Source organism: Medicago sativa, chromosome 5, assembly GCF_051527215.1.
Source record: "Medicago sativa cultivar Bolivia chromosome 5, Bolivia_mono, whole genome shotgun sequence".
NCBI classification, from domain to species: Eukaryota; Viridiplantae; Streptophyta; class Magnoliopsida; order Fabales; family Fabaceae; genus Medicago; species Medicago sativa.
Window position 1 is genome coordinate 5,806,047 of NC_140753.1, and position 19,708 is coordinate 5,825,754.

Here is a 19,708-nt window from a genome sequence, read left to right on the forward strand (position 1 = left end):
AGCAATATATTTGAATGATTCTAAATCCACTGCTTTAATATAATCACTAAATTAACATGCCTTAATGCTGCAAGTTGAATTTTTATCAGCATTAACGTTAAATATTTACCGTCTCAACCATCAAAAGGATCCAACGGCATCAAGCACGCCAATTGCAAACATTTGATACATACAGCAAAATTCAAACTTACTTGAATTTTCTTCTAGGTGCGGTCAAATTAAGGTTCTTTACATTAAGCTCATTTTCTTCACCCACTCAAACTACACAAATAATAACTAGACATCACATATATAATAGTCAATTCCTTGCACCATTAATACACATACTCATTTTTATTTTGTCTTGTAACTTGTGCTAGTAAAATTTACATGCATAAATAAACACATTTCACAAATTTCTAGCACCATCAATCATATTCATAATTCAGAAATGGCTTCTTCTTCTTCTTCTACCTTATTCATAATTTTCATTCTATTTCTTCAACTTGTGTTAGTCTTTGGAAACGTTACTCGAAGTTCTACACTATCCACCACAAACAACAATTCATGGCTGTCACCTTCTGGTGAATTTGCTTTCGGATTTCGACAACTTAGTATAACAACAAACCTCTTCATGCTTGCAATATGGTACAACAAAATACCTGAAAAAACCATTGTTTGGAGTGCTAAAAACACAAACAACAACAACCTCGTACAAGCACCGACAGGATCACAAGTTCAGCTAACATCAGGAGGACTCACGTTGACAACTCTACAAGGTGAATCCATTTGGACAGCACAACCAAACACTGCTGTTTCCTATGGAATCATGCATGACACTGGAAACTTTGTTCTTGTGAACAAAAATTCTACAATTGTTTGGGAAAGTTTCAAGTTTCCTACTGATACCCTTTTGCCTAATCAATCTCTTGAATTAGGTGGAAACATAACTTCTAGATTCTCTGAGACCAATTACACAAGTGGGAGGTTCCAACTTCATTTTCGTGATGATGATCACAATCTCATGTTAAGTCCACTTGCATGGCCTACTCAATTACGTTACAAATTTTACTATAGAATTGATGTTAATAACTCTGCATCTTCAAGTTTAGTTTTTGATGAATCAGGAGATATTTATGTTGAAACAAATAATAATGGTACTACTAGAATCAAACCTCCGGGTACACAATGGAAAAATTTAGATTTTGATCCTAAGTTGTATTATTATAGAGCAACACTTGATTATTATGGAGTTTTGACACAATATTCTCATCCAAGGGACACTAAAGCAAAACAAGGATGGACTATTATGAGGTATATTCCTGAAAACATTTGCATTGCAATATTCAATGAAATGGGTAGTGGAACTTGTGGCTATAATAGCTATTGTTCCATGGAAAATCAGAGACCTACTTGTAAATGTCCTTATGGTTATTCATTGATAGATCCAAGTAATCAATTTGGCGGGTGTCAACTCAATTTCACACTTGGTTGTGGAGCTGATAATGGTGACGGATTGAATGTGAAGCCAGAAGATTTATATGAGTTTACTGTTCTTAGAGATGTGGATTGGCCTTTATCAGATTATGAAAAGATGCAACCTTATTCTCAACAGGATTGTCAACAGACTTGTTTGCATGATTGCATGTGTGCGGTAGCAATTTTCAATAACAATACTTGTTGGAAGAAAAGACTGCCTATTGCGAATGGAAGAGCACAAAGTGGTGGACAATTGGTACTTGTGAAAACAAGAGTTTCTCCTCTTGGCCTTTCTTCAACTACACATGATTCGAAGAAAGACAACCGGGTTAAGCCGATTCTTCAAGGTTTACTTATTAGTTCCACTGTCTTCAATAGCATACTCTTAGCTGCGGTTGTTTTTATGACTTTGTTGAAGCCGAAAAGGGTTGTCCAAGCTGCACCTCTGGTGGAAACAAATTTATGTTCGTTTAGTTATGACGCATTAAAAGAAGCTACGTGGGGTTTTAGTGAAGAACTAGGTAGAGGGTCCTTTGGAATTGTTTACAAAGGTGAGTTAAAAGTAGGATCATCTTGCAATGTTGTTGCTGTTAAGAGATTGGATAGGTTAGCGGAGGATCGCGAGAAGGAATTTAAGACTGAGTTGAGAGCAATTGGAAAAACCTGCCACAAAAACTTGGTAAGGTTGGTTGGATTTTGTGATGAAGGAATGCATAGAATGTTGGTATATGAGTTCATGAGCAATGGTAGTCTTGCAAATATCTTGTTTGGAGAAACCAAACCCATTTGGAATCAAAGGGTTGGATTTTCTTTGGGGATTGCAAGAGGGTTGGTGTATTTACATGAAGAGTGTGACACTCCTATTATTCATTGTGACATAAAGCCTCAAAATATACTCATAGATGAGTACTTTACGGCAAAGATCTCTGACTTTGGTTTGGCCAAGTTGTTATTGGCTGATCAAAGTAGAACAAATACAATGATCCGAGGAACACGAGGATATGTGGCTCCTGAATGGTTCAAGAATGTTCCTGTGACAGCTAAAGTTGATGTTTACAGCTTTGGTTCCATGTTGTTGGAAATTGTTTGCTGCAGAAAAAGTGTGTTGCTGATGGAGTCAGGGGAGGAAGAAAAGGCAATTTTGACAGATTGGGCTTGTGATTGTTATATGGAAGGGAGAATAGATGCTTTGGTGGAAAATGATCAAGAGGCCTTGGATGACATTGACAGGTTAGAAAAGTGGATAAAGATAGCAATTTGGTGCATTCAAGAACATCCTGAAATGAGACCAACAATGAGGATGGTCATGCAAATGCTAGAAGGTGTGGTTCAAGTCCCTGACCCACCATCACCATTTTCCTTCAGTTCGATTCCTTGACTTCCATACCTTCCAGCCAAAAATATCGAGGGTGCGAGAAAGTGGACCTCACATTTATTCTAAATACCAACATCAACACTTTTATACAATCATACAATGTTTGTGATTATTATCTGTTATGATTTCTTTCTTATTTGTATATTTCCTGCATAATGAAATGTAGCTTTATATGTTTTTTTTTTATGTCTTCGAAACCATGCAGATTCAACAATTCTATGGATGCTAATCAAAATTGAGTAATGGTCAGTAATAAAAAAAATATTCTGCAAATGACCAACCACACACTCTGAACCAGATTGCATGAGTAGTACAAGATAGTCTATGTAATACACCTCTAATGTTTCAGCAATTATGTATTTCCTAATGTTATAGTACTATTACGTTCATGGACAAATAATATGCTATAGAATTTAGGACATGAGCCAACTATGTCAATGAGGAGAGATATTTCCAACCTTGTGAACCCATCGCTCAAGCCTAAGTTGCTTCAAAGCAGGCCCACGATCAGGTTTACGTTTTTGTGGGCATTGCCATTTCCCTGTAATCTCCATGACATTGGACTGTTGAAGATTGGTTGCTTCTGTCAATGCCTTTCTCTTTGCAACACCCTTCTTTTCACATGACAATGGAACTGTTCCTGTACTTGTTGAACACTGCAATAATGTCTTTTCTGGTTTCTTCCAAGATTTTTCTTTATTTTCTCTAGTGCAACTGTTCTTCCTCGTTGTAACAAAACCATCATTTTCGTTATTTCTTGTACAAGTTGAGTTTCTTTCCGAGAATCTTTTAGCTAAACATGTGTTGATGTCAGGCTCCTCAGCTTTGATTTCAGTTTTTGATTTCGCTTCTTCGGCAGTGGCATGCTTTTGTACTAGCTTTGGAGGCCTCATTGCACTTGTATCGGTGTCCAATGACATTAAATGCGCTTCTCTATTACAACCAGGAGTTCCATGATTCCGGTTCACCGGCTCATTATGCGTGGTTGAATTAAGACTCTGTTGCAGTGCCTTATCTTGCATGCATGGCTGCAAAATCTTTTCCAAATGGGAAGTGCTGGCAATAGTTAAATTTTTCTTCATTCCAGTACTACCATCATCCTGTCATTGTTCAATCCCAAAGAACATTTATTGAGTCATATATTAATCAAACTGTCTTCCTATGAACTTTCACAAAGTAAACAGTATCCATTCATGTCATCATCAACTAACTGAATGATCTACTTCTAGGTGCAAGTGAACATAAATGTTTACCTTTGAGCCTTGGCAAAGTAAACAATATCCTATCAGATCATCAACTAACTATCTAATCTACTTCTAGGTGCAATTGAGCAAAATGTTTATCACCATATTACAAATATGCATGATCAGAATTTAGGACCATTGATCATTAACCAAAGGTGTATTATTTACAATTAATTCTATAACAGAGATTTACTAGAGAAATCAGAATATTTTATTTTACCTCCATGTTTTTATCAAAAGAGCCATTGTGTTCAACACAAACTTTCGGGGGAACATTCTCAGACCTGACTTCATCTTTATTAACAACTTCAAAATCAAACCTCTCCTCTTCACACTTATTCCCTTCAGAAACTTCTTCATTACTCAATAGACTACTTGTATCAAACGTTGAAGACTCATAAATGTAGCTAGAGAACCAGTTTCTGATATCCGGAGGCTCTGAATTACAAAAAACACAAGCAAGGTAATCAGTTAGATAGTTGAAATAACTGAATATTTCACATTTTATAAAGAATTGCATAGAAGTATTCTTGTCAGCCAAATTATAGATACTTTTAGCAAAAGAAATTTGAAAAGAAGCATGGAAAGTACAAACCAGAGAAATGTGTGCCTGAGCTGCAAGAATCCAGATTCTGCAAGACAAATAAAAGCGCAACAACACAATTAGACATTAAACTATAAAATCTTAATGTCCCTATCAGCAAAACTTTGATGGCTCTGAAAGAAAGTTGACCAACCATAACCTGATTTCTTTTTTCCTTCTTTCTTTAGCCTAGTGTAGATTAGCTTCTATAGTTTATGAAATATGTTTAATCAAAATAAACTATGAACCCTTATAACTTATGACAAACTTATATCTTAGTAAGCGTATATGAAGAAATTAAATAATCTCAACATATAGCTAAAGCCTACATGAAGAAATTTTCAATTTAAAACTTGATTACATAATTTTAAATATTGAGCTTGAATCTAGACAGTCCAATCAAATGGAATATTAACCCTGAAATTTGATGACCCTGAAAGTAACTATGATCCATTAACACTATAACTTGAAAAAAAAAAATTCTACTACCTTCAGCCTAATTTAGATTTGCTTCTGTGATTTATGGAATATTTTTAATCAAAATAAGCTTATGAACCCTTATAAAAGCTTGTGTCTTTATAAGGCTACAGTTCAACATGAAGAAATTAAACAAAAGAGTTTTTGAAAATTTTAGATGATGTAACTAATCTCAACATATAGCTAAAGCTTAAAGCAAAGCTTAAAAAAAAAAAATCTAAATTATCATAAGATTCTTTCAATAATTTTATTAAGATTAACGTTTCAGATTCAAAAAACAAAAAATTGAGTAAAATATTCACCTTGGTCAAACATGGGTCCTCTTTCTGATTATCATCTTTAACACAAGTTCCACCACATTGCACTAGCTTCTCTCTAACAACCCATTCATCTTGAACCCTAACCTTATCAAAATCTGCTTCCTTCTTTTCATCTTGCTGAGATTCTTTTCTTTTGAAAGCCGATTCTTCGAGAGTGAAATTTGAATCCAGATTGGGAGATTGATATTCATAGCTTGAGAACCAATTCCCAACATCAGGAGGCTCTGAAAAAACAAATCACTAACAGAAATCAAAAGGAAATTCCTTTTTTAGGTTTTTGTGTTAAAAAAATAGAACACTCAAAATTATTCATTCCTAATTTCAATTCCAATGGTTTTGTTCTATAAGGATATGGACACATACCAGAAGGGCACGATGACGACGACATTGAAATCCGAACCTAAAAGAAAGAAAGAAAGAAAGAAAAATCAGAAGGTACAAGAAGGTAAATAATGAAAAGAGGTTAGAGGAATATGAAAATGGGTACCTGAGAAGTGATGCTTTGAAGGTTTGGAATTGAATGTTAAAGATATATGAAATTTTGAAATTTCGCGGTTTGGAATTGGCGCTTGTTTTTTTTAGGCGCGTTTGTTTTGGTTTAAAAGTAATGGTCTTTTTTTTTCTTTTTTTCTTTTTTGAAGGATGTGTGTCACAAACTTATTGGTATTGGTAAAAAATACTTCAATCACGATAAAATAGATACAGTAAGATTTAAACTATTAAACCATTTTCTCATTAGTTATTTGGTTTACAAGGACACTGGAAATCAATTTTTTTGTTGCAAGTAGATGAAGTGGTAAATGATCTTAAACTCACAAATACAATTGTGAGGTTCTAAGTTCGAATCAGGGTGAAAACATTAAACATATCAATATCGTCATTGTCAACTGAGTTAGGTTTTACGGATACAAGAAATCAATTTTATTTCTATCATAACTTATCTTATAATGGGGGTGAGAGTTGAGTTAGAATAGTTTACTGTTATAAAAACCAATTATATTTAAGGAAATAAAAAATTAAAATTAAAAGTTTAAGGTTGGTTACTCTTTTTTTTTTTTTTTAGCAATATGTTATTTTCGGTTCTTAAAGTTAGAGTATCTCAATTTTAAAAATTATGCAAATATATGTTTTTTTTTTTGAGAGCACAAATATATGGTTCTACCGTCAGTTTTATTTTACTTAATCGCGTACAACATTTTTTTTTAATTAAATTTTGCTAAAATTTAAAAACATCATAGGATATACGGTATTTTTATCAGTGAGTGTAAAGTAAATTTGCAGTCATGTTATTAGACTACTAGAATGTATCAAATTCAGAAAAGTATAAAGGTTTATCATATGATCATATCTATATCACAATTTATTTATCTTTCTCTAAACCCAAAATAAACCTGGAATAAACCCAAAATAATAATATAATTAATTTCTAGATTTCCATTTGTAAATAATATAATGGATTACCCGCGTATCTAATGCAAAAGTAAATCACCCCATGGTGTGAAGATGACATTATAAAAATTTCACCGTCATATTAAAATTAAGAGAAAAATTGTCACAACTTTTTCCCAAGCAGATGTTGTAAACCTTTTGTACTGTATACATTATAATTTTTTTTGTTCTGTTTTATAACTTAGACATAACTCAGCAGTACGAAACATAACTTAAAAGAAGTCCCCCACCCCCAATATTTTAATAGCATACATTGTTCAATATTGTACAATTTGTTACAAATACAAGACAAGGAAGATTATATCTATTGTTGTGGATGAGACAGATGGTCTTCAATTTGTGCCACTGTCCGATCCCCCGTTTTGGTAGTTTTCCAATATTATACTGCAGTTGTTCATTGTAAATGCATCAAGAAGCCCATGATTCCAAAGTTTGACCATGAATAATCTCCAACACCTGAGTATGAGGGAGGATATGCAAAAAATTTAATAAGATGAGATATGCAGCAAACAAAAACAAAAGGAAAAAAATATAAATAAGATCCTTCAAAAAATAAATGCAAATAATATGTAAACTTTCAAGTGGTTGGCAATTGACATATTGTTATAATTCATATAACGACACAAGAGTTATCTAAGCATATGAGATTGGATTTTTGTTCTCTTAAATGATAAAAATGCCATTTTTAAGGATCAATATCTATGCTTGTTTTTTATTATCTTCAGAACAAATCCTTTTAGCAGGGAAACTACAGAAATTAGAGAACTATTAGTGGGCGAAAGGAGCAGAATGAGTACCAAAATAAAGTTCGGGATGAATTCAGCTCTTTTGCATAATGCTTGGAAAATGCCTCACAAGCCCACGGAACATGACCATCAGCCAGTACCCTACCACAGTTAAAAAAAAAACAAGATATCAACAATAATCAAACACATGGTACAGAACTCTGTTTAACTCATTCTGCAGAAACCGTGGGGAAAAGAAACAAAAATAAAATATTAATATGGTCGCCATCAGTGGACACCTTTGTTTCCTCATAAAAGAGTTCCAGAGATGCATGAGCTGCTTTTCATCTTTGGAAACATCCACAAAATCATCAAGCATCTGCAACATTAAACAACAGTGATTAATGTTAGATCAGTTGCACTTTAAATATCCGATAGTAAACTGCACAAGATCTTAAGGAATTACTAGAACAGAAAAGGATCAAAATGAACGGGGAATTTTAAGAAGTTAAAAGAAACATCATATTTTCAACAAATTGTAATCAGAGCCGGAGAGCTATACTATATGTGATCATGTTATGTTAGTTAGATCACCAGCCCTGATGCAAAAGTAAAAAAGGTATTGAAAACGCAAACAGAGAACACGCGTTATTTGATTACAAAATTCGACCAATTTGTGCCTACCACTCAAACTAAACAGCAGCAACAATACCTATCTATTATTCAAGGTTGTTTACAAAGTATAACATGTTTTTAAACACTATGGTCCAGCTTGAGCAACCTGCCCACTTATCGGTAAACTGTGAGTCATACCCACATGTTCATGTTCATTCTACAAAACATGCCCAGAAGTAACAATCTAAAATCTAAATGCATCATTTTGAAATATGCAAAAGAAGAAAAACAGAATTTGAAATATATTTTAAGATTACCCTTCTATCTTCCAGGTTAGCAACTCCATCATCAACTTCATCTTCACTATCACGGTCTGATAACACTTGTTCCAGTGCCATGGGCTTCATTAACACAGAACAAAATGAGTAATCCATATAAAGTGCTAAAGCTAGACAATATGCAAATTGTATGGATTTAATCCATATATTATCTAATTAATCCTAAAAACATGAAAACCAGTAGCACTTCAGTTAATATTGACCCCATGCACTCTTGTTTGTTAGAGATAAAATAAAATAAAATTTCTAAAGCTAATGGTAATTACAAAATGAGGATTAACAGTCTAGTATTAAAAACATAATGGTAATTACAAAATGAGGATTAACAGCCTAGTATTAAATCCATAATGGTAATTAGAAAACGAGGATTAACAGTTTAGTATTAAATCCATTTATGGAGATGCCAGATAACTGTTGAACAAAAAAGGCAAGGGGTCTCTACAGTTATCAAATCAAAAGAACCTGTAATTCACTTATAGAAATTAACTTGTACGTAAAATAGTCCATACACCAAGCATGTTAGGGAGCGAATTAGGTGAATAAAAAATCAGAAGGATCTAAGACAATTAATTACCTGAACTCTGTGTGAGTGAAAGAACTGCCTCTTCTGCAGGAGCATACGACTGGAGAAACAATTGACATAAATGAGCATATCAGGACTTCATAAGATTGAAAAGAAAGAAGAAGAAAAAAAAAGGATGGATGTGACTCTACTGTCTCAATCTAATAATATTTCACTGTGATTACAGAATTTAAAAGGTATTCTTTAAAAAAAATGTGCATCAGATGATGCAACAGTAAGAAACTTCAATCACAACATGGCTGACAGAAATACAATACAAGAATTGTGCAAGTCAAACAGATATTCAACTTTGTATTATTTTATAGGGTTAATAGGTCTTTACCCCCTGTAAAAAAAAAATTGATTTACCCCCCTGTAAAAAAAAATTGTTTTGATTTACCCCCCCTAATAGGCCAAACAAAAACGAAAATTTCTTGAAAAATAAAATAAAATAAAATTGGTTTTTGTTTGGCCTATTAGGGGGGTAAATCAAAACAAAAAAATTTATAGGGGGTAAATAAAAAATAAATAAAATAATTTACAGGGGGAAAACCGGAAATGACCTATATTACAGGGGGTAAAGACCTATTAACCCTATTTTATATGATATACACATGTCAAGCATGTGTTTAGTATTTAAATCAATACTACACATGCATGTGACATAGAAAGAAAGCAAGGTTTTAAAAGTAATACAGAACCGTCAGATTCGACTGGTTGAACAGGGAACCAGCCAATTTGGCGGTTGGTTCAATTCCATTCAAACATAATATAAATGAAACGGATGGAACCACTGCTAGTTCAACCTTTTTTTTCCTTTCTTTTGTTACTTTCTTATTTACTTGTTAGTCATCCAGGGTTAAACGAACCATGACCTAGAGGTATTGTCGGCTCGAATTCTGGTCTGGTTATTAAAACACTGATAGAGACTACTTACTTAATACTCCCTCTGTCTCTATATATAAGCACCCTTTGCCTCTAATAAAAGGGTGCTTATATATAAGGACGGAGGGAGTATTTCAAATTCAACAAGCGAACAGCTAAGCGGCAACAGAAATAAAATAAATAAAAGAGAATCTAAAATAAATAAAATCTGACGGAACACATCCAAGAGTTAGCACCGAGATGTATGCTTTTTGCAGATGATGTAGTCTTGCTTGGTGAGTCGAGGGAGGAGTTAAACGGGAGGCTAGAGACTTGGAGGCAAGCCTTAGAAGCGTATGGCTTCCGCCTGAGTAGAAGCAAGACGGAGTATATGGAATGTAACTTCAGCAAAAGGAGAAGTGGGTCTACCTTGGAGGTGAAAGTTAGAGATCATATCATACACCAAGTTACGCGGTTTAGATATCTTGGGTCCATAGTACAAAATGACGGAGAAATAGAAGTTGATGTACATCATCGTATTTAAGCTGGGTGGTTGAAATGGAGAAGAGCCTCAGGTGTTTTGTGCGATAAGAAAGTACCACTTAAGCTGAAAGGAAAGTTCTATCAGACAGCAGTCAGACCGGCAATGTTGTATGGTACGGAGTGTTGGGCGGTTAAGAGCCAACACGAGAGTAAAGTAAGCGTAGCGGAGATGCGGATGTTGCGTTGGATGAGTGGTAAGACTAGACAGGATAGGATTAGGAATGACACCATTAGAGAGAGAGTGGGGGTAGCACCTATAGTAGAAAAGTTGGTAGAAAATAGGCTTAGATGGTTTGGACATGTAGAGAGAAGACTCGTAGATGCCGTTGTAAGAAGAGTAGATCAAATGGAGGAGAGTCAGGTTAAAAGAGGCAGGAAGACCTAAGAAAACCATTAGAGAAACCATTAGAAAAGATTTAGAGGTCAATGAGTTGGATCCAAATATGGTTTTTGATAGAACATTATGGCGTCATTTGATCCATGTAGCCGACCCCACTTAGTGGGATAAGGCTTGGTTGTTGTTGTTGTTGTTAAAATATAGTCAAGTATGATAAACTCATTTAGAAGTTATAACTGAAGTTTATAGATTCAAAATATAAGATAAGAAAAAACAAGGCTTTGTGAACATAGTCAACATACCTTTTTGAGTCTGAACGGTCTGCATTTAACTTCTTTGCTTTAGTAGGCAGAGCAGGATCACTTTTATATATTGATTTGCTACATTCAGGGTCCTCAGAAGATTGGGGCATGGCAATTGAAGCACCTGGAATGTTAAAACTAGATTCAACATGTTCCGCGTAATCCATGGCACTAGGATGATCAGGACCAAATTTTACCCCACCATTTCCCTCATTCTGCAAATTCTTCTCACTACGAGATGCTCTTGACATATTCTCCCCTTTGCTGGACAGGATATCTACAAATAACTTTAGAATTTCAGTCTATTTCACAAAGACTTTATGGGGAATGAATTGTATAGACATTACTCTCAATTAACAAACTTGGGAAGAAAAAAAGAGTAAGTATTTGTCCCTCTCCTATATACAACAGCAAATGAATTACATCAACTTCCACCTTTTCAGTTTGAAAGGGAGATAAGAGGGATGTTTCCACTTTGAATACTGTATAACACTTTGCATCTTAATAGATAGATTATATGAAGGTATTAAATTAATCTAGCCAAGCTCACACGTACCCCCCATCCCCAAAACAACCACAACCACATCGCATCCCAACTTTTTTCTCTGCCAATAATCCAGCAACATAAAAGAACAGCCTTTCCCGCTTTGTTTTCTTACTGGTTAGAACCAAAAAAAATTGCAACCAGTACTCTTCTTCCTTCTATAAACTATCATAGACCAAACAGTTTTTTCTAAAAGTATGCTTTAAAAGACAAATATCAATGTGTTGCATCTTGGCAAATGTTATGTGCTTTAGGCCACCTAAAAATGTCATTAAATTGTCTCTAAAACTGTTTCTAATCATACTTATGGAAGGCATCAAAATACAATGTATACCGTTGTCTTTCTGTAGAACTCCATTCTGTATGCCTTCTGGTGAATCCAACTTCAAGAAATTTACATTGGCATGCTTCCCATTTTGAACGGAGCCTCTCGGTCTACGCTTTCGAGATCTTGAACTGTATAGTTCGTTAAATAGCTTAAAGTCAATCATCTTAAAATTATATAAATTGATCAATGACTGCTTTAACTAGATATAGACAACCAACCAGAAGAAGAAGGTTTGTGATTGTGGAATTACTCCCTCAGCAACATTCTGCATAGATATAGATATGCCACACGTGTTAACAAAAAAAAAAATAGCAAAAACAAATCATACACCTCAAATGAAATCCCAATCAAGTAGTCATTCAAAAAGGAAATTCCATCATTCAATCTCAGTAACATAAGCAACACATTTCAGACAAATATTCTGTTGAAAATTTCAAGGCATGACAGACTAATGCTAGGTCATATTTAAACCTGAACGTTCTGTTCAACCTTTGCCCAACACCTATAAGAATACATTGGGCAAAGGATAAGATAAACATGATATGCATCTGATCCTGGCATGAGAAATAGATCCCATAGTAAGGTCAGAGTCACAGCCCTGTGGCAGTGCAAAAGATGCCATATAAAAATCATATTCTATGGGATATACATTCTATGAATTCATCAGGAACAGGAAGAGAATGCCGCTGCTAACATCAAACATGGGAAATATAATGTATTATTAGGCTAGATCCTAGTTTTTTCAATAATACCAATGAGTTACTCCTATCAACATTCAGGACTAACTTCATATGATATACAATCCCTAAGCAAGTCAATTCACCACAAGTCCAGTCTGAGAAGGTTCTGACCTCTGATCTCAATACGTCAGTTTTTACAGAGACGTTCACTGCTTGGTAATCATCGGTAACCTAAAAATGGAACTAGTTAAATAACCATTCATTCAGAAATAATAGAATATTAAAAAGTTGACTTGATAGGTACAGCTGCATACCCAGAACTCAAAGTTGAATAGATCATGCGATGCACAAAGATGAAAACGCAGACCCTGCACAAACAAACTGAGGTTAATTAAACTGCCAAAGAAAACGGAGAACGAAACTATCTATTGATTAGGAGAAAAGGTGAAACTTCACATATAAGTTCATATAGCTCTAGTAAAAAAATTGAACAGAACAAATAGCCAAAACAAAGTGTGTTAAGCAAGTCATAATCAATTTGTTTTGTTCAATTATAAAACAAATGAGGAAAATATTTTTGTAACATAAGATGAGCAGGTTGAGATGTACAAAATGTATTGAAGTTATGTATCCAATCAACATTACCACAACAAAATAATACTACATGCATGTAAGAATTCATTTTTGTGAACGGTAAAAGTGGTTTTAGAAAAATAAATTTGATTTCGATCATTACTTAGCATTTTTGGGTGTTCTCAAGTAGAACTTCTTAGCCTCCAAAATAGATTCTAACACTTGAAGTTGGAATTCAGAGCTTCCATGAAGAGCAATCAATTTTAGCCACAAATGTGTTGTTCTACTCACTCTTACGTTAATAAATCCAAACATAAAACACTTTTAGTTCAACGAACGAGAATATTACAAAACCAGTTTATTCAAAATTAATTATCTTTGCAGTAGAACCCAACACAAACTACATAGACTCTTTTTTTCTTTTTTTGATAAAAAAAAAAAAACTACAAAGACTCTGCCATTCAAACAAGATAATGAGTACATAAAATACTGAAATCCAATAGATTTCCATGAAAAACAGTTTTTGAAGTTTTCTCCTAACTTCTAACAAAGAAAAAAGAGAAAAGGCAACAACCTCCCAAATTATCAAATTATGAATGAAAAAAGCAATTACTGTAGTACAAATCACAGCATATACCTTAAAGCTCGCACATTGCATCAAGCAAAATGGACAAGAAAAGTCTTCAGTCACTACATTTGGAAAGAGGCAGAAATGTATCAGTACGGTCAAAATTGTTTTTTTTTTTTAATAAGAAACCATAACAAAAAAAGAGAATAACATGACGAAAATTGCTTTTTTGACAAAGAATACTTCTAATTGACACAAGTAAATGACCTAAATGCCCCCAACGGTAGTTAACTACCACTGGAAGATCCGCCGGCAGTTAACTGCCGCTAGGACCCAGCGGTTGTTAACTACCGCTGAAATTTCACACTACACATCACTTCTTCTTCTCCATCCCAGTATTGTTGCACAATCACTTTTTCTTCTTCTCCCGCTATGGTACTAGTACATAATCATAATCTGGTACAAATCATCATATCCATTGTCACTTAGTTTACCCCCATCCTCAGATAACAAATCATCCTCCATCTATCAACTTCAAGATCAATGTCATTGTCTCTTTCCATTGTTCTGCTTCTTACTATTATTCTTTGAGGTTGATCCTAGTATTTTCTTGTTGTTGTTGAGGTGGATTTATTTGAACGATGAAAGAAAAGAAAAAAAATCAGATCTAGTTTTTTTCTTCTCAAACCCAGATCTGGTTTATTATCAATAAATTAACAAAAATAAAACTATATGCTAAACAAATTGAAAAAATAAACTCAACTGCCTCATTTACAAATAGCTCAAAAATGGTGAAAAAAAATATATCCAAGTCAATCCTGAGAATATTCAGCTATGGTGGTTCTTTGAAATTTTGCAATGATGTTTTTGGATGTTTTCCAGTTTATGTTTTAATAAATAATTTACTCATTTAATTAAATAATCTGATTGTGTACAATAATAATGTTTTAATTTGTTTAAAGATGTAAATTGTTAGAAATTTTGCAACGAAATCAATGGCAGAGAACCAATGAATTTCGTTGGAAATTCTTAGAGAAGATGGGGAAGAATTCATAGAGAACCAATGTAAATTGTTAAAAATGAAATCAATGGCAGCAACAAAGATGGAGAAGAAGAAAAGAAGACAGAGAAAGTGAATTGAAGAAATGAATTGAGCGGTAGTTAACTACCGCTGGGTCCTCAACGGTAGTTAACTACCGCCGGGTTCTCAACGGTAGTTAACTACCGCTGGGGACATTTTAGTATTTTACATGTGTCAATGTGAACTTATCAATGTCAGAAAAGCAATTTTCTAACATGACTAGGGGTGTGCATAACAACCAGTTTTAGGCCCAAATCCATAACCATATCCAGTCCACTTTAAAATATCTGGATTTTTTTAAATGGGTTACCAACCAACCCATATTAAACGGGTTGGATATCCAAACCAGTTAAAATTCGGATCCGGATCAACTTCCGTTCAACCAACCTCTACCCTGAATCCCTCGCGTGGGACCCACGCGCTCATCATTTCCTCATCGGATCCCTCCGCTGTCGCATCATCACCGCCGTCTCCGACGCCGGCGTAGTCGAAACCTTCATCTCCGACATCACTCTCCCTTCCAACACCTCCATCCTTGGCCACTCCCCTCCGCAACAGCAAAATCATGAAAGAAATTGAACAAATTTGGGATATTCAGAAACAAGAAAGAAGAAGAATACCCAAAATTTGAAACGGTTGTTATTCGGAGAAGCATCATTAACACTGTTCCTTTCAACGCACTCGCCGCATACGACCTCCGCTCCCGACGCCGAATCTTTATCTCTCTCCTCCCTGACTCCGACGACGAATTCACTATCTCCACCCTCTCCACTGCCACCGATGTCGCCGTCGATCACACTGGCAACGCATATGTAAACAAATTCCGCCGGAAACTTCATCTGGAAAGTAACAACCGACGGAACCGCCTCAATCTTCTCAAAATCAATTTTCAAACCAGTTTCAAACCAGTTACGACGCAGTGGACGGAACAGCAAGAATTGTATGTTACGACAAACCAGTTTCAAACCGGTTCCGAACCGGTTCTGAACCATATCCGAACTAGTTGTACTTAAAAACCGGTTTTTAGAGAAGTGGTTTCAGGAACCAAACCAAACCCAAATATTGGTTTTGGTTTTGGTTTGGTTTTAACTTTGCACACCCCTAAACATGACAGACCACCCAAAAAAAAAGCATTAAAAAATGCCAGCTCAAAAGAGTAATGTTTACAAAATCTTATCTGTCCAAATTAAAGGCAGATGAAGTTCAGCACTTGAAAACTATCAGCCATAAGCATCTATGGAAGGAAGTCGGAATCGAAAATAAAAATATTACCAAATTGTTTATTAGTTTGATTGCTCTTAAAAATTGTACTTATTATAGGAAGGTAGTGGTAAGATGTAATGCTGAACATAGTTGGTGACAATTTGATAATATGCTGTACCTTCAGTCTTTCGAAGCACATTGTAACAGTCCCTATAGTTGAAAACCACAATTCCTGCTCGCAACCTTCAAAACAGAAAGCCATCAAACAATTGCCACCCAATAAGGCAAACAATAAATACAATCAACAAGAAACGCAAGGATAAAGCATAGCAGAACAATTTCTTTCTTAATTGTTATTCAGGCAAGCATGCAAAAATCATCAGCTGATGAAGAATAGACATCATGGTATGCTAAAGAATTACTTGGACAGTATTTGAGACTAGGGACAAAATGCAACTTTCAGTCTAGAGTTTTGTAATTAAAATAAAATAGCCAAATAATTTACTGTTTACTTCTTGTCCTACTGTTAACATCTTTCTTCAGTGAGACATTTACTTCTTTTCGGCATCTAGACTCAAAACTTCACCTTACCAGTTACCACCCCTAATGAAGCATTGCATATTACATAAGATAGATATCTGAAAATGGTGAATCTTTATTCGATATGCAAAGAGTCTAGTTTCTCTTTTCAACTAATAAATTGTGAATTATTTAATGAACAAATCTTAAGTACGGCGCCTTAGGTCCTATTATTGTTGTTCGCCAATAAATTACGGACACGTGCGCTGTGATTTCCCTCTAACAAGGGAAACCTACGCCGCCCGTGAATGGTGAATCGAAATTTCACATTTCGTGCCGGAATCGAAAAACAAAAACGGTGTCATTTTCTTGCAGGGTCCCAAATTACCAACCCCCCCCCCCCCCCCCCCCCCCCAAATCAACTTCCCAGACTGCCACCCAGATCGAAGTCTTCACTTCTGCAAGTCATCCTCTATCATATGTTTGCTGGTTTAATAGTCAAAGAAATGGTGGGGAACAGAGTGAGTTTTCACACACTTCCTAGTTCTTCAGCATCACGTTTACTTTTTCTTTTCCATCAAGGGTTGGTATTCATTGCAGGTCAGGCAAGTCTAAATTAAAATTTTCATACAATGGTACAAGGAAACGAAGCAGTGATGATTCTGCAAATACAACTTGCGGGGGTTTTCTTTTTTTTAAAAGATAATACATGACAAGTGTCCTTAGTTTATTGGCGAACAGTAATATCAAAACATAAGGAACTGTAATTAAGTTTTGTCGGTATTTAAATAGTTTTCGTTTGTAGCATTTATTTCTCTTATTGTCGGATTCTCAATCCTCGCTTATCAAATTCCTTTTTTTCTGTATCGATTCTCCTATTACCAAAAAAAGTAGATAGATGGTTACTATTCATGTATCCCCAATAATTAATTTCTATCAGTATAACTCTTAAAAATCATGTTGAATCAACAATTTAAGAGCAAGGAAATGGTATAAAGAGTAGTGTACTTCAACAAATTGAATGATGAAACTAAAAAATAAATGAAATAACTATAATTCATGTATATAACAATTCGAAGGAATATTTACCTCCTTTTTTGCTTTGCTTTTATTTTATAGCGCAAACATCTCTTAAGAAAAGTAGGCTGCAAGAGAAATGAATTCCAAATAGTATCAATCAACATATCTTTTATATTACAAAAAGCATAAAATTTTGACATGTATGCTAATTTCAATTTTTAAGAGCAACTTTCAAATGTAGAATCGCATAAAAACCGCTTCACATGTTTAATATCAACCAACACTGCTCAGCTCAGTGGAGTAACCTGCCCTAGGACTCGGGGAAAAGACCTAGTACTCCCAGGTTCGATTCCCGTAGAGTTCAAAAATGTGTTGGCCAGACTTTACTTGGCCCCCGGGCAAGCTAGTCTTACGTTGTCTACAAGGGGACACACCCCAACGATGATCCCGAATCAAAAAAATAAGTTTAAATATAAGAAAAAAAATCAGTGAACCATATCTCATCTCGGCATTAAGTTCAAATCATAGCAAGCTCAGCTCACAACAATTTCTAATACCTTAATCATAAAATTATCAATCATCAATATTTAAACTACCAAAACACAAAGAAAAAAATAACACAAAAACAATAAATGAATATTATGGAGCATAATTTAAAAGTTAAAACAATCATATACTGATTAGGAAGTAATAATCAAGCTATAATAATACTATACATTGTGAAGAGAACGACGATAGAGAATATTGTAGAATTCAACAGGTTTGCAATAAATCAAAAGACTTTCATCAGCTGTGATTTCTTCTTCACCGGAATTATGCACCGGTGAATTTTGCCGGCACATGTTGAATTCTTCAACCTACAAAAAAAAACACAAAATCAAACTTCAATTAAACACACATTGTTACACGCAATTGAAGTAATGAGCTTAAACACACTTAGGTTAAACGAATATTTCAGCTGAAAACAAAGAAATTCATGAGAGAGAGAGAGAGAGAGAGACTCACAGAGGAGAGAGAAAATGCGAAGAAGAAGCTGATGTTCTTGGTCGATCTGGCGGAGAAGGGAAGAGCATGGCACCGTCAACGTAGTTCATTACAAATTGTATTGGGCCAGATTATAATGGGCCCATCTTAGTTTTTAACTCTTAGAGGAAAAGATGATGATTGTTATATACACCCCTCTTGTTTGCTTCTCTATATAAGTGGGGGGCTCATGGGCTTTGAGCCCGCCAGCAAAAAACATACCTATAAATAGATAAAGAAAACCAATTAACCAATCAATCAAAAACCTGAGCTTTAACCTTCTCTGCACAGAAAAAGCGATTATTTATAGGGACTGGACTTGCATAACATTATGGCGGGCGGACTGGACTTGCATAACATTATGGCGGGCTATGTCACATGACATAGTCAATCGGTGTGTGCCACGTGGATTTTGTCCATATAACCTTTTAAATCGGTTATTTGGAAAAGCGATTTTAAAAAGCTTTTGTTTTTGGAAAAAAGATATTTTTATTTTCTTTTTTATTTTTGTTTTCACCATTTATCCCTTAGGATTGTATTACTGGCTCTGATACCAGGTTGGGGCAGAGTCGCCAGCGGAATTTTCTCGAACTTGATTTAACATTTGTTCGATTTTAATTAAACCTTGAAATGGTTTTAAGAGTGTTTTAGCTCTTTCTTTTTGTGTGTTTGTAAGATCTTCTAAATCTTCTATTTCTCTTAGAAAGTCTTCAATATATTCTATATGGTATTGTACAAATTCTTTGGAATGAAAAAGAATTTGCCTTAAAACAATTCTTCTATGATAGAACTCTATATCAGAGACTATGTTCTCTAATCTTTCTTTAAAGAGTTTTACTTCTGTTATAAGACCTAACCCAGGCATTATATAATTTTTTCTAAAGATTGTTCAAATTCAGTTAGTTTTTGAGATGGCCATAACAGGGTTGTGACTCTTTCTTTTTGTGTAACAGAAATATTTTCTGTTTCTTCTAATT

At 34.7% G+C, this 19,708-nt stretch overlaps 3 protein-coding genes across 5 annotated transcripts; 1 reads left to right on the forward strand and 2 right to left on the reverse strand.

The window, feature by feature from the left end:
* Nucleotides 1-403: 403 nt before the first annotated feature.
* LOC146919483 (G-type lectin S-receptor-like serine/threonine-protein kinase LECRK1) lies at nt 404-3,019 on the forward strand. Its single transcript, XM_085712908.1, has one exon. The coding sequence runs from the start codon at nt 431-433 to the stop codon at nt 2,834-2,836; it is 2,406 nt and encodes an 801-aa protein (XP_085569034.1). The 5' UTR covers nt 404-430; the 3' UTR covers nt 2,837-3,019.
* Nucleotides 3,020-3,059: 40 nt separating this feature from the next.
* LOC146919484 (uncharacterized) lies at nt 3,060-5,961 on the reverse strand. The gene is made up of 5 exons (XM_085712912.1): nt 5,821-5,961; nt 5,440-5,681; nt 4,673-4,709; nt 4,298-4,515; nt 3,060-3,933 (listed from the first exon to the last, which is right to left on the reverse strand). Exons 1-5 carry the CDS (start codon nt 5,843-5,845, stop codon nt 3,268-3,270), a joined length of 1,188 nt encoding a protein of 395 aa, XP_085569038.1. The 5' UTR covers nt 5,846-5,961; the 3' UTR covers nt 3,060-3,267.
* Nucleotides 5,962-6,966: 1,005 nt separating this feature from the next.
* LOC146919485 (polycomb group protein VERNALIZATION 2-like) lies at nt 6,967-18,761 on the reverse strand. Of its 3 annotated transcripts, none has more exons than XM_085712910.1 (16): nt 18,714-18,761; nt 18,425-18,565; nt 17,778-17,833; nt 16,348-16,412; nt 13,955-14,007; nt 13,059-13,112; nt 12,916-12,975; nt 12,283-12,329; nt 12,071-12,192; nt 11,395-11,469; nt 11,193-11,316; nt 9,159-9,207; nt 8,564-8,647; nt 7,931-8,010; nt 7,704-7,793; nt 6,967-7,362 (listed from the first exon to the last, which is right to left on the reverse strand). In XM_085712910.1, the coding sequence occupies exons 2-16, from the start codon at nt 18,548-18,550 to the stop codon at nt 7,239-7,241; spliced, it is 1,209 nt and encodes a 402-aa protein (XP_085569036.1). In that variant the 5' UTR covers nt 18,551-18,565; nt 18,714-18,761; the 3' UTR covers nt 6,967-7,238. The 3 variants fall into 3 exon arrangements, with proteins under 3 accessions (XP_085569036.1, XP_085569037.1, XP_085569035.1); XM_085712911.1 differs by adding an exon at nt 18,615-18,633 and having other exon boundaries at nt 11,193-11,469; XM_085712909.1 differs by having other exon boundaries at nt 11,193-11,469.
* Nucleotides 18,762-19,708: the final 947 nt, after the last annotated feature.

Bases quoted from the DNA above. Each gene is read 5' to 3' on its own strand.
- LOC146919483 (XM_085712908.1), top strand. From the start codon at position 431: ATGGCTTCTTCTTCTTCTTCTACCTTATTCATAATTTTCATTCTATTT.
- LOC146919484 (XM_085712912.1), bottom strand. From the start codon at position 5,845: ATGTCGTCGTCATCGTGCCCTTCTG. The intron at 4,710-5,439 runs GTGAATATTTTA...TTTGTCTTGCAG, and splicing joins AGGACCCATGTTTGACCAAG to AATCTGGATTCTTGCAGCTC. The intron at 3,934-4,297 runs GTAAAATAAAAT...GAACAATGACAG, and splicing joins CTTTTGATAAAAACATGGAG to GATGATGGTAGTACTGGAAT.
- LOC146919485 (XM_085712909.1), bottom strand. From the start codon at position 18,550: ATGTGCCGGCAAAATTCACCGGTGCATAATTCCGGTGAAGAAGAAATC. The intron at 17,834-18,424 runs GTATAGTATTAT...TTTCTCTTGCAG, and splicing joins ATCGTCGTTCTCTTCACAAT to CCTACTTTTCTTAAGAGATG. The intron at 11,470-12,070 runs GTATACATTGTA...AGTTATTTGTAG, and splicing joins AGTTCTACAGAAAGACAACG to ATATCCTGTCCAGCAAAGGG.